Source organism: Camelina sativa, chromosome 17 (assembly GCF_000633955.1).
Source record: "Camelina sativa cultivar DH55 chromosome 17, Cs, whole genome shotgun sequence".
NCBI lineage: Eukaryota > Viridiplantae > Streptophyta > Magnoliopsida > Brassicales > Brassicaceae > Camelina > Camelina sativa.
In genome coordinates this window covers 32,833,378-32,845,944 of record NC_025701.1, presented here as the reverse complement: position 1 = coordinate 32,845,944, position 12,567 = coordinate 32,833,378, and the positions used below count along the sequence as shown (strand labels likewise).

The 12,567-nt window shown below is 33.8% G+C and overlaps 1 protein-coding gene and 1 pseudogene across 1 annotated transcript; both read right to left on the bottom strand.

Moving 5' to 3' along the window:
• Positions 1–10,410, bottom strand: part of LOC104760014 — a 21,767-nt pseudogene extending 11,357 nt beyond the window's left edge.
• LOC109125148 (probable LRR receptor-like serine/threonine-protein kinase At1g53440) lies at positions 10,806–11,755 on the bottom strand. Its single transcript, XM_019239054.1, has 6 exons — positions 11,725–11,755; positions 11,482–11,656; positions 11,300–11,371; positions 11,126–11,194; positions 10,962–11,033; positions 10,806–10,881 (listed from the first exon to the last, which is right to left on the bottom strand). Exons 1-6 carry the CDS (start codon positions 11,753–11,755, stop codon positions 10,806–10,808), a joined length of 495 nt encoding a protein of 164 aa, XP_019094599.1.

The window sequence follows — 12,567 nt, the reverse complement described above, 5'->3', positions numbered from 1 at the left end:
AATAATTCTGTGAACTTATCTAAACCTGTTTTTAAAGCTGATTTATTACTTGGAATTTTACAAAGAGATTTGAATTTTCTGGTTTTAAATTTAGATATTATCTGCAGTGAGAACTGATTTAATTTATCAAAAGTTTAGAGTTCTAGATCTGATTTTTATTGCTTGAACCTTAATTAATTTATCTGATTTAATATTTCATAATTTCCTGAGAAATTCCCTAGGCTTAGCTCTTTTGATTTTCTGAATTCACATCACTTTTATTTAAATATTTGCATTGCTTTATTTCAATTCAATTTAACTAGTTTAGCGTAATTTACAAAACTTTACAATCTATTGTGTTTGATCTTGAGTCTCTGTGGATTCGACCCCTAAGTACTGCAATTGATCTCTTATTTGAGAGAGTAGCTCTAGGAATAATTTGAGCATATCAGTATGTGTGTTTGTTTTCCTTTTCATATTCTTGCATAGTGGAACTAATTCTCGAAGCTTTGTCTTTTTTTTTTCCGGCTCATGGAACAGTCATTTGTCGACTTGCAATTCCCAAATGGACAATTAACATATGTATCTGGTGAGGGATTGACGACAAGTGTCTTTGTTCCTTTATGCGGTGGTCTTCTTCAAGCGCAAGGTCAATATCCAGGAGATATGAGATTTAGTTTCTCCTGCAAGGTTGGTTAATAATTTGATCAAGTTATAGTCACTCACAATTCCTTTATTCAAGAGCTTAAAAATCTGTTTTTTTGACTTTGATGATTCAGAGTAAAAAGGGAACACGAATCACACCAATGGTAAATTGGCCTGACAAATCATTTGCATTGGGTGTTTCTCAAGCCTTGGCTTGGCGTAGGTCTGGTCTCATGTTGAAACCTGCAATTCAACTTAGGTAAACTAAAACCGGCCTTTCTCTTTTCCAACTTAGGTAAACTAAAACCGTCTCATATGTCTTTGAACTCATAAACACGGAAACAGCATGTGCTCTACATTTGGTGGAAGCGATCCCGGGGTGAGAACCGAAGTTATTCACTCGTTGAACGATAATATCAATATGATATGTGGCTGCGCATTCACAGCTCATCCTTCAACATTTGCATCTGTTTCCGTAAGCTAATATTTCTCTTTCTTTCTTTTTTTCTTTAAACCCAAACCTAGTTTGGTTGTTCATTGGTCTCATTTTGGGTTTTCTCTAAAACCTCAGTTTGGTCGGTCAAAGTGGAATGGGAACATTGGACGAACCGGAATAGTTGTTAGAGCTGATACTCCTCTTTCAAACGTTGCTCGACCATCTTTCTCCATTCAGATTAACAATGCTTTCGAGTTCTGAAAATATGTAAGGGCTAAGTTTTTGGTTTGTGTAGTCAAAAGACTAAATTGTATATAGTAAATCACACTCATCAACCCCACAGAGTAATTTCACAGCGTAATAACAAAACCTGAAAAGAAATCTTCTTTTGTACAGTAAATCAAGCAAGAAAAAAAGAGAAAATTATACAATTCATTACTCAATCTTCACATCGGTAAGATCATCTAACAGTCCCCTCGACGAAGATGATGACCTTCCTTCTTCTTGCTGTTGTAGGCTAACACCTTTGCTAGGCTCAGAGAAGGAAGAGTCAACCCAAGGACCCTCCAAAGAAGAGGAGCTAATGTGTTGTTCATTGTTTCTTGTATAGGTCGAGACTTGTGACTCGCTGTCTTGTGACAAAAGCTCAAAGGCCTTGAACCTCATTGCAGCTGAATCACTTGGATCAGCTTCACGTTTCACCAGTGGTGGTTGGACTTCTCTTGGTCACTTGGATCAGCTGAATCACTTGGATCCTCATTGCTTGTTTCTTCGAAAAGCTTGTACCAAGATCAGGATCCACGAGTTCTAGAAGACTCCCTTGTTCTTGCAAGACATTTGCCCAATCAAGAAGGTAAATAAACTCTTCTCTTGGTCTGTAATTTGTATTGCTCTTTCCACTCACAATCTTTAAGCAGACAAAACCAAAGCTGTAAACATCTGCTTTGTCTGTTAAGTAACCTCTCATTGCATACTCTGGAGCCATGTAACCTCTGCATCAATGAAATATACATTCTTGTAAGTGTTAACCGATGAATTTCAGAAAAGATAAGTAATCAACACTCACATTGTTCCTGCAACCCTTGTGCTGATATTGTGCTAGACCAAAATCAGAGATCTTAGCATTTAGAGACAGATCAAGAAGCACATTTGTCGCTTTTATGTCTCTATGAACAATCTTCAGCCTTGATTCCTCGTGTAGATAAGACAATCCTTTCGCAATCCCTAAGCATATCTTGTTCCTTGTTGGCCACTCTAAGTGAAGTTTCTGTTTCTCTGTGCCTGTAAAAATAACCCACAAGACACTTTAGCTTAAAGATCAAGAACCTAAAACTATCTTTCACAGATGGACAAAAAGACTAACCAAGGAGTGCGCGAGCGAGACTATTGTTCTCTAAGTACTCTTACACAAGTAAAAGCTCTTTCCCTTCAATGCAACATCCATAAAGTTTCACAAGATTTGGGTGTTGCAACGCAGAGATCATTCCGATCTCAGTCACAAATTCTCTGTTTCCTTGCTTAGATTTTGATGAAAGCTGCTTCACCGCGATGGTCATTCCATCAGCAAGAACACCCTAATAACCAAAACCCATTAACACTAATTATAATCCAAACTCGAAGAAAGTTGTGAAGATGTGTAAAACCAAAGCAATCATGCATCACCTTATAAACCGGTCCAAATCCTCCTTCACCAATCTTGTTTTCTGGATCAAAGTTATTAGTAGCACGTTTGATTTGTTTCAATGTAAACGAACCTATCTGCAAATCAAGTCCCCGAAGCTCTTCTGATAAAACCAAAATGTAAGATTTGAAAGAAACAATTAGATCTTGAAAATGAGGAGCATTTCTTGAAACATAGGAATGATGTTTTCTTTCTTACCATTTTCATCCACTTCTTCTTTTCCACCTAAGTAACCTGTAAGCCTGAGGATTAGGAGTACCAGCAACCCGAAAGCTGCACACGCTGCAACTGCTCCCTTAGAAAATTCTTTTCCGGTATCAACCTTAAAATCTACAATAGAGAAAGAACATTCATTCGTTCACTCACTCCAAAATTATAATAAACAGTTGAGAAAGATTGGAAAGAAAACTCACTTGGTGTAATAGTAATGGCAGATATGAGAGGCCCGTAAACACCTCGTGTTGGTATTATGTTTGTGCCTTTCCCTAACCACTTCAAGTGAATCTCCAACGTACTTCCATTCACCTGAACATCATTAATTTGCCTTAGGAACGGTTTACCAACTCCACCTGCTCTCTCTGCTATGTTAAAGTCCCTCTCCAACAAATTCCCCTGCACAATAGAATCCCATTGTGAACTTTGATCGAAGAAAACTGAAACTTGGTTTTGAAACAAAACTTTCATCGTTGTTCTGCAAAACTCACTTGAACATAAATGTCGAATACTCGCCGCCCTAAGCTACTATAAGTCTGGTCATTTGGGAACATAATCTCGGCAAAATGGATCTGCACTTTGTAACTTCCTTTTATCATGCACAGTCCATAGTACTTGAGTGATTGTGAAGCGAGACGGGCTTATTTGTAATACTCTGGAGTTGATTCATTGATCAAGTTAAATGTGTCAGTTGCTATGTAAGTGGCCTTGTCATTGCCTAACCAAGCTCCAGAACTACTGTATCCCCATTTGTCAGAGACAGAAGAGAATGTTGATGCTCCTCTCTTGTTTAAGTCTTCTACATACATGTCTTTACCAAGCTTGAGTTGGTTTCCTCCACAGTTGATGAACAAGGAAGAATCTGCAAGAAACTTATTCAGTTTTTGTTCCCTAGAAAAGTTTGAATCATGAAAGATACTAATTTTTCACTTACGTTCTGCCTCTCTAGGACATGGAAGATTCTTCCTCAAGCACCATTGAACACTACACAAGTAGGTATTATTTCTCTGTAAGTATCTTTGGTTTAATGAACCGAAAGGAGGGGAATAAGAAGACTCACGAGTCATCGGTTGCTGACGGGTAGCTGGAGATCAAGTTCCTGAATGTTTTAACCAATAGTGCTGATTAGAAAAACATATAGACGAGATTAAACTAAAGATCACTGATATAAAACAACAACAATGCTTACACATCAAGCTGATTACAGCTTAGAGTAGGTGGCTGAGTGAAATTGTTGTAAGATAAATCGCTGAAAACAGATCAAGAAAATTGTTGTATTCCGAATTTAAAACCTCGAGGCAGTTAGTTAGTTTGCTTACATGTTTTGTTTACTATCCAGAATGAACTGAGGAACTGGACCAGTCAATGAGTTATTATTCAGATACTTAAAGCAGCAAAGTAACTAACATTCAGTTTTTGAAAGATTTATATCATCTTTATATGTTGATAATTTGAAACATACATAAAGTTAAATGTCTCAAGATTCCGAAATGTGTCTGGAATTACACCGGTTAGCATGTTTGAGCTTAAAGCTCTGCACACACACATACTTTAAAGTGAGATCTTGGATCAAACTATTAGCCTTTAAGCTGTAGAAGTAGCAAGAGAATTTGACTTACAGTAACTTCAGCTTACTCAAGGAGGTACCAATGTACTCTGGAATAGGTCCCCTTATCAAACAATTTCTTAGTACCCTGATGAAATTAAATAAAAGAAAAAGATACTTAAATGGTGTTTGATGAAACTGAGTTTATAACTTGAGGTGAGACAAACTTCAACACTTACAATCGTTGCATATTAGTCATATTTTGCAGTTCCGGAAAAGAAGAGGCCGGTCCATGCAAATCGGTTATCCTCCTGATATAAAGAGAGCTTTATTAAGCTCAGAAGTTTTGACGAGCATGCAAAAAAGGTATTGTTAAACTCTTTGGTTACTTACAATTCAAGCAAGTTCTTCAAGTTTGATATTGAAGTTGGAATTGGACCTTCCATTGATGTGCCTTGGAGGTCTCTGCAAATTAACAATTCAGTCTTACTACAAACTTCACTGTAAGCTGAAAAAATTAAATGAAGGTGACTCACAGCCTAATAAGCTGAGTCCAGTTTCCTATAAAATCAGGTAGGTTCCCAGATAGAGAGTTTGCATCAATCCGACTGCAAGAAACAGAGGAGGTTTTGAGAATCATTCCAAAGAATCAACATTTTTGAAGTCTCACTGTATGTCTTTCTACTTACAAATCAGTCAAGTTCTTGAGATTGCTTAAGGACTCAGGGATCCGACTCGTGATGTTGTTTGAAGAGAGTAGCCTGTAATCATAAATACACCAAATCATCAAGTTAAACAATAACAATATATAAGAAANTGACACGTGTCAACATCTGAATGATACAATTGACACATGTCATGATCTTATTAATTAGTAATTTTGACATCAAACTTTATATAATAAAATATTATAAGTTTTATGAAAGAAATACATGATTACCCAAATTGCACATACATTAACGTACAAGTATTAATTTATATAAATAATAGACATCTTGGAGAAAATTAAATTATGATATACTATTAGAAAAGAAAAGAAAAGAGAATTTGACTTACTTAACAAGTGATGAAATTAAATAAAAGAAAAAGATACTTAAATGGTGTTTGATGAAACTGAGTTTATAACTTGAGGTGAGACAAACTTCAACACTTACAATCGTTGCATATTAGTCATATTTTGCAGTTCCGGAAAAGAAGAGGCCGGTCCATGCAAATCAGTTATCCTCCTGATAAAAGAGAGATTTATTAAGCTCAGAAGTTTTGAGGAGCATGCAAAAAAAAGTATCGTTAAACGTCATTAAAAAAAGCATGCAAAAGTATTGAAAAATGTCATTAAAATCCCCAATTTAGCATTTTCGTTGATTTAAATCACAAAATCTTCATTTGTTAAAAAAATCTTCATTTCTTTCCTGACTTCTATTTAAATCATAAATTTTTATTGACTTTGCCGTTTGAAGCACAACATTAACTGGTTAGACGGAGATATTAAACGGGGTTAATTAGGCGTTAATAAGATCCATTAGTTGGTAAAACAACATCGTTTTCTTTTTTAATTACATCCTCAATTCGAACCCGATTATCAATTCCTCCCAAAATTCCCAAATCACAAACCCTAATTTGAGATACCTCCTTTCTTCTTCGATTAGATCTTCTTCTTCGAATTCAACTGATGACTCCGGCTCCAGAAACACACTTCGATGGCACTCCTCGGTCAAACGAAGCTACCACCGATGTCTCTGAGCTAGAACTCATATGTTGAACTCGAAGAAGAAGAGAGAAATCAAAGAAGAAAAGAGATTATCGATTATCGATTTCTTAATATGGGGGATTTAGAGTGTTATAAATAGCGTCGTTTTGCTATTAACGGATCTCATTAACAGATAATTAATCCCGTCTAATTTTTCTGTTTGGCCACATAATGTTGTGCCTCAAATGACTAGGTCAACAAGAGTTTGCGAATTATTTGGAAGTCAACAAAAGATTGGTGTTTTTTACCTCCAAATCCAGAGTTCGTGCTTTAAATAAACGAAAATGCTAACTTGGGGATTTTAATGACATTTTTCCCATTGTTAAACTCTTTGCTTACTTACAATTCAAGCAAGTTCTTCAAGTTTGATATTGAAGTTGGAATTGGACCTTCCATTGATGTGCCTTGGAGGTCGCTGCAAATTAACAATTCAGTCTTACTACAAACTTCACTGTAAGCTGAAAAATTAAATGAAGGTGACTCACAGCCTAATAAGCTGAGTCCAGTTTCCTATAAAATCAGGTAGGTTCCCAGATAGAGAGTTTGCATCAATCCGACTGCAAGAAACAGAGGAGGTTTTGAGAATCATTCCAAAGAATCAACATTTTTGAAGTCTCACTGTATGTCTTTCTACTTACAAATCAGTCAAGTTCTTGAGATTGCTTAAGGACTCAGGGATCCGACTCGTGATGTTGTTTGAAGAGAGTAGCCTGTAATCATAAATACACCAAATCATCAAGTTAAACAATAACAATATATAAGAAAAAAAAACAAAATATATGATAAAAGATCTTACAATCTTTTCAGACTTCTCAAGTTCCCTAGGTTTGAAGGAAGTTGTCCTGTGAACAGATTAGTTTCCAATTGCCTGCAAAAGTTTTTTTTCCCCCATATTAGAGTCTCTTCAGTTCTGGTTTGAAGGAAATAGAATTCGATATGTAATATTACACTACAGTAAGTGTAGTAATCTCTCCGACTTGAGGAGGAAATGGTCCGGAGAGACGGTTTCCGGCTACAGACCTGTTTGTTGCAGAAAACAAAAACGCAAGAATCAGTACAACTTTATCGATCATCACAGGAAAGATATAAGCATTGGAGAGAGAATGGTTACAACTTACAAGATTTCAAGCGGAATTCGAGACAATGTCGTAGGTATTGTTCCACTGAGAATGTTCAGCTGAAGATCTCTGTAAGAAAAAACCACGAAAAAAGATTACTTAAGTCCCAAGCCTCAGACATTTTGCTATGATCCATTGACAGTAAAAGCAAGAAACAAAGATCAAGGTTCATACATCTCTGTAAGACGCGTGAGGTTCCCAAATTCTGGCGGGATAATTCCTCGCAAATTGAAACCTCTAAGCTGTCTGTTTATGAAACTGAAAAAAAAGAAGAAAAAAAAATTCATTTTCAGAACCCTAACTCTGTTTCTTGTTATGTAAGTTACGGAAATATGAAGTTTATTTGTGTAATGGCAATGGCACATACATGTTTGTGACACGACAGACTGAACTGGAGTTGAGGGTACAGTCGCAGGTGATGTTACTGGTTGCTTTGGGCGACGAGCCGGAAACAAAGTTCCACTTCCCGTCCAAACAAGAAGTCCTCTCGGTGTTCACTGTTTGGTTTTGAAGCTTCCTAAAGATCGTTCGCAATGTTTGTACTGTTCAAAACAAAAAATGGTCAAAACATTTGATGGTCAAATTTTAAAGTCAAACTTTTATTATGTAAAAATTCGTATTATACATACATAAATCTGTAATAAATAAAATTGACATGTTTACGTAATCAGGCGAGTTATAAATTTGACATGTATTATATGGGTGTTGTTTAAAAAATAATAAAATAAGGAGTTAAAATGTATAAATCTATCAAATTAGTGATATTTTATATCGTTTAGTTTATTTGTTCAAATCCGATCAGCAATATAACCCGTGCTATTTTAGTCACTTAATATGTTTAAATATTCATAGCTTTAAATTTTTTATTAAGTTTAGATATATCAATTATAATATTTTAAAATTTTTAAAAGTTTAAGATTTACTATGCATGGTAAAATTAAACAGTTGAATTAAAAACCATTTTAATAATAAAACTTTAAAATTTGGAGTTATAAAATGAAGCTTCTTGTTTCATTGTTTGGATTTGGATTCATTTTGATTTAATTTACAATATTTAATTCATAATATGATTCTAAAGTTGATGTAGGAAGTTGAACACACACTTTTATATTAATTGAGTAATTATATATATATATATTTTTTAAATCAAATCACAATATATGAGTTGTTTGAATTTGAACAATAAGCAATTGTATCGATTGTAACTTTTTTGAAAATGAATATTATGTAAAAAATACTTGTATGTAAATATATAAATGTGAGTATTTACATTTTTTTAGAACAGTAATTAATTGTATAATTTTCACAATCATTATATTTATCTTATAAAAAAAAGTAGTCTGTCCCGGCTCCTACGAATGTAGGAATTTGGCTACTGGGCCGGCCAGTTGTGGTCCAATGGATGACAAAAAAGAAAAAGAAAAAAAAGTAGTCATTTTTCTTGTAAATAGCAACATAAAATTAAAATAAGTAAACAATATTATAATTTTGAATTTTATGATATATATATATATATATATATAATTTATTTATAATGATTTTGTCTAAATTTTAAAGCTGTTTAAATTTTATAATTTTCTTATAAAGGTTTTTTTTCTTTAAAAGATTTTAAATAAAATTAGGTTTTCTTTACTCTATTTTACTTTTATATAAAATCTTTTAATGGTATGTTTTGAATTTTTACATTTTTATTTTAATTTTTTTAAAGAAATTTAGAATTGACACGTGTCAACATCTGAATGATACAATTGACACATGTCATGATCTTATTAATTAGTAATTTTGACATCAAACTTTATATAATAAAATATTATAAGTTTTATGAAAGAAATACATGATTACCCAAATTGCACATACATTAACGTACAAGTATTAATTTATATAAATAATAGACATCTTGGAGAAAATTAAATTATGATATACTATTAGAAAAGAAAAGAAAAGAGAATTTGACTTACTTAACAAGTGATGAAATTAAATAAAAGAAAAAGATACTTAAATGGTGTTTGATGAAACTGAGTTTATAACTTGAGGTGAGACAAACTTCAACACTTACAATCGTTGCATATTAGTCATATTTTGCAGTTCCGGAAAAGAAGAGGCCGGTCCATGCAAATCAGTTATCCTCCTGATAAAAGAGAGATTTATTAAGCTCAGAAGTTTTGAGGAGCATGCAAAAAAAAGTATCGTTAAACGTCATTAAAAAAAGCATGCAAAAGTATTGAAAAATGTCATTAAAATCCCCAATTTAGCATTTTCGTTGATTTAAATCACAAAATCTTCATTTGTTAAAAAAATCTTCATTTCTTTCCTGACTTCTATTTAAATCATAAATTTTTATTGACTTTGCCGTTTGAAGCACAACATTAACTGGTTAGACGGAGATATTAAACGGGGTTAATTAGGCGTTAATAAGATCCATTAGTTGGTAAAACAACATCGTTTTCTTTTTTAATTACATCCTCAATTCGAACCCGATTATCAATTCCTCCCAAAATTCCCAAATCACAAACCCTAATTTGAGATACCTCCTTTCTTCTTCGATTAGATCTTCTTCTTCGAATTCAACTGATGACTCCGGCTCCAGAAACACACTTCGATGGCACTCCTCGGTCAAACGAAGCTACCACCGATGTCTCTGAGCTAGAACTCATATGTTGAACTCGAAGAAGAAGAGAGAAATCAAAGAAGAAAAGAGATTATCGATTATCGATTTCTTAATATGGGGGATTTAGAGTGTTATAAATAGCGTCGTTTTGCTATTAACGGATCTCATTAACAGATAATTAATCCCGTCTAATTTTTCTGTTTGGCCACATAATGTTGTGCCTCAAATGACTAGGTCAACAAGAGTTTGCGAATTATTTGGAAGTCAACAAAAGATTGGTGTTTTTTACCTCCAAATCCAGAGTTCGTGCTTTAAATAAACGAAAATGCTAACTTGGGGATTTTAATGACATTTTTCCCATTGTTAAACTCTTTGCTTACTTACAATTCAAGCAAGTTCTTCAAGTTTGATATTGAAGTTGGAATTGGACCTTCCATTGATGTGCCTTGGAGGTCGCTGCAAATTAACAATTCAGTCTTACTACAAACTTCACTGTAAGCTGAAAAATTAAATGAAGGTGACTCACAGCCTAATAAGCTGAGTCCAGTTTCCTATAAAATCAGGTAGGTTCCCAGATAGAGAGTTTGCATCAATCCGACTGCAAGAAACAGAGGAGGTTTTGAGAATCATTCCAAAGAATCAACATTTTTGAAGTCTCACTGTATGTCTTTCTACTTACAAATCAGTCAAGTTCTTGAGATTGCTTAAGGACTCAGGGATCCGACTCGTGATGTTGTTTGAAGAGAGTAGCCTGTAATCATAAATACACCAAATCATCAAGTTAAACAATAACAATATATAAGAAAAAAAACAAAATATATGATAAAAGATCTTACAATCTTTTAAGACTTCTCAAGTTCCCTAAGTTTGAAGGAAGTGATCCTGTGAACAGATTAGTTTCCAATTGCCTGCAAAAGTTTTTTTTCCCCCATATTAGAGTCTCATTAATTCTGGTTTGAAGGAAACAGAATTCGATATGTAATATTACACTACAGTAAGTGTAGTAATCTCTCCGATTTGAGGAGGAAATGGTCCGGAGAGAGGGTTTCCGGCTACAGACCTGTTTGTTGCAGAAAACAAAAACGCAAGAATCAGTACAACTTTATTGATCATCACAGGAAAAGATATATGCATTGGAGAGAGAATGGTTACAAGATTTCAAGCGGAATTCGAGACAATGACGTAGGTATTGTTCCACTGAGAAAGTTTAGCTGAAGATCTCTGTAAGAAAAAACCACGAACAAAGATTACGTAAGTCCTAAGCCTCAGACATTTTGCTATGATCCATTGACAGTAAAAGCAAGAAACAAAGATCAAGGTTCATACATCTCTGTAAGACGCGTGAGGTTCCCAAATTCTGGCGGGATAATTCCTCGCAAATTGAAACCTCTTAGCTGTCTGTGGAAGAAAATGAAAAAAAAAAAAAAATCCTTTTCAGAACCCTAACTCTGTTTCTTGTTATATAAGTTACGGAAATATGAAGTTTCTTTATGTGTAATGGCACATACATGTTTGTGACACGACAGACTGAACTGGAGTTGAGGGTACAGTCGCAGGTGATGTTACTGGTTGCTTTGGGCGACGAGCCGGAAACAAAGTTCCACTTCCCGTCCAAACAAGAAGTCCTCTCGGTGTTCACTGTTTGGTTTTGTAGCTTCCTAAAGATCGATCGCAATGTTTGTACTGTTCAAAAAAAAATGGTCAAAACAGTTGATGGTCAAATTTTAAAGTCAAACTTTTATTATACATACCTAAATCTCTAATAAATAAAATTGAGGGCATCGCGGTCAGGCGATTACTAATTTCACATGTTTTATATTAGTGTTATTAAAAATAATAAAATGAAGATTTAATCTGTATTGTTCTATCAAATTAATGATATCTTATATTTTTAGTTTTTTTGGTTCAAATCCGTTCAGCAATATAATCTGTCTGTGCTATTAATTTTTTTTTTGAATTACTAAAAAGTATTGGGCCTAAGCACGTACATTCTCTCGGGCCATAAACACGAGCATTTCAAATGGTTCTTTTCAAGCGGCGTCCTTCAAACCAGCAACCTCTAGACTTTGCTAGAATCTTTACCAGTTGAGTTATCAACGCTTGGTAAAACAAATTTAACCAATCTGCTGCAACAAATTATGTTCATGCTATTTTAATCTCTTAATATGTTTTAATATTCATAGCTTTAAAATTTTTATTAAGTTTATATATATGAATTATAATATTTTAAGTTTTTTAAAAGTTTAAGATTTACTATGTATGGTAAAATTAAAAACTAATTTAGTCATATACAAACTTTAAACTTGGACTTATAAATGAAGCTTCTTACTTGTTTAGATTTGGATTTATTTTGATTTAGTTTATAATATGATTTTAAAGTTGATGTGAGAAGTTGAACACACACTTTTATATTGATTGAGTAAATATGTCTATTAAAAAAAATCAAATCACGGTATATGAGTTGTTTAGATTTGAATAATAAGCAGTTGTATCGATTGTAACTTTTTTGAAAATGAATATTATTTAAAAGATTTTAGTATCTATATATATATACTAGCAATCGATCCGCGCTACGCGCCGTAGTTAGATGAAGG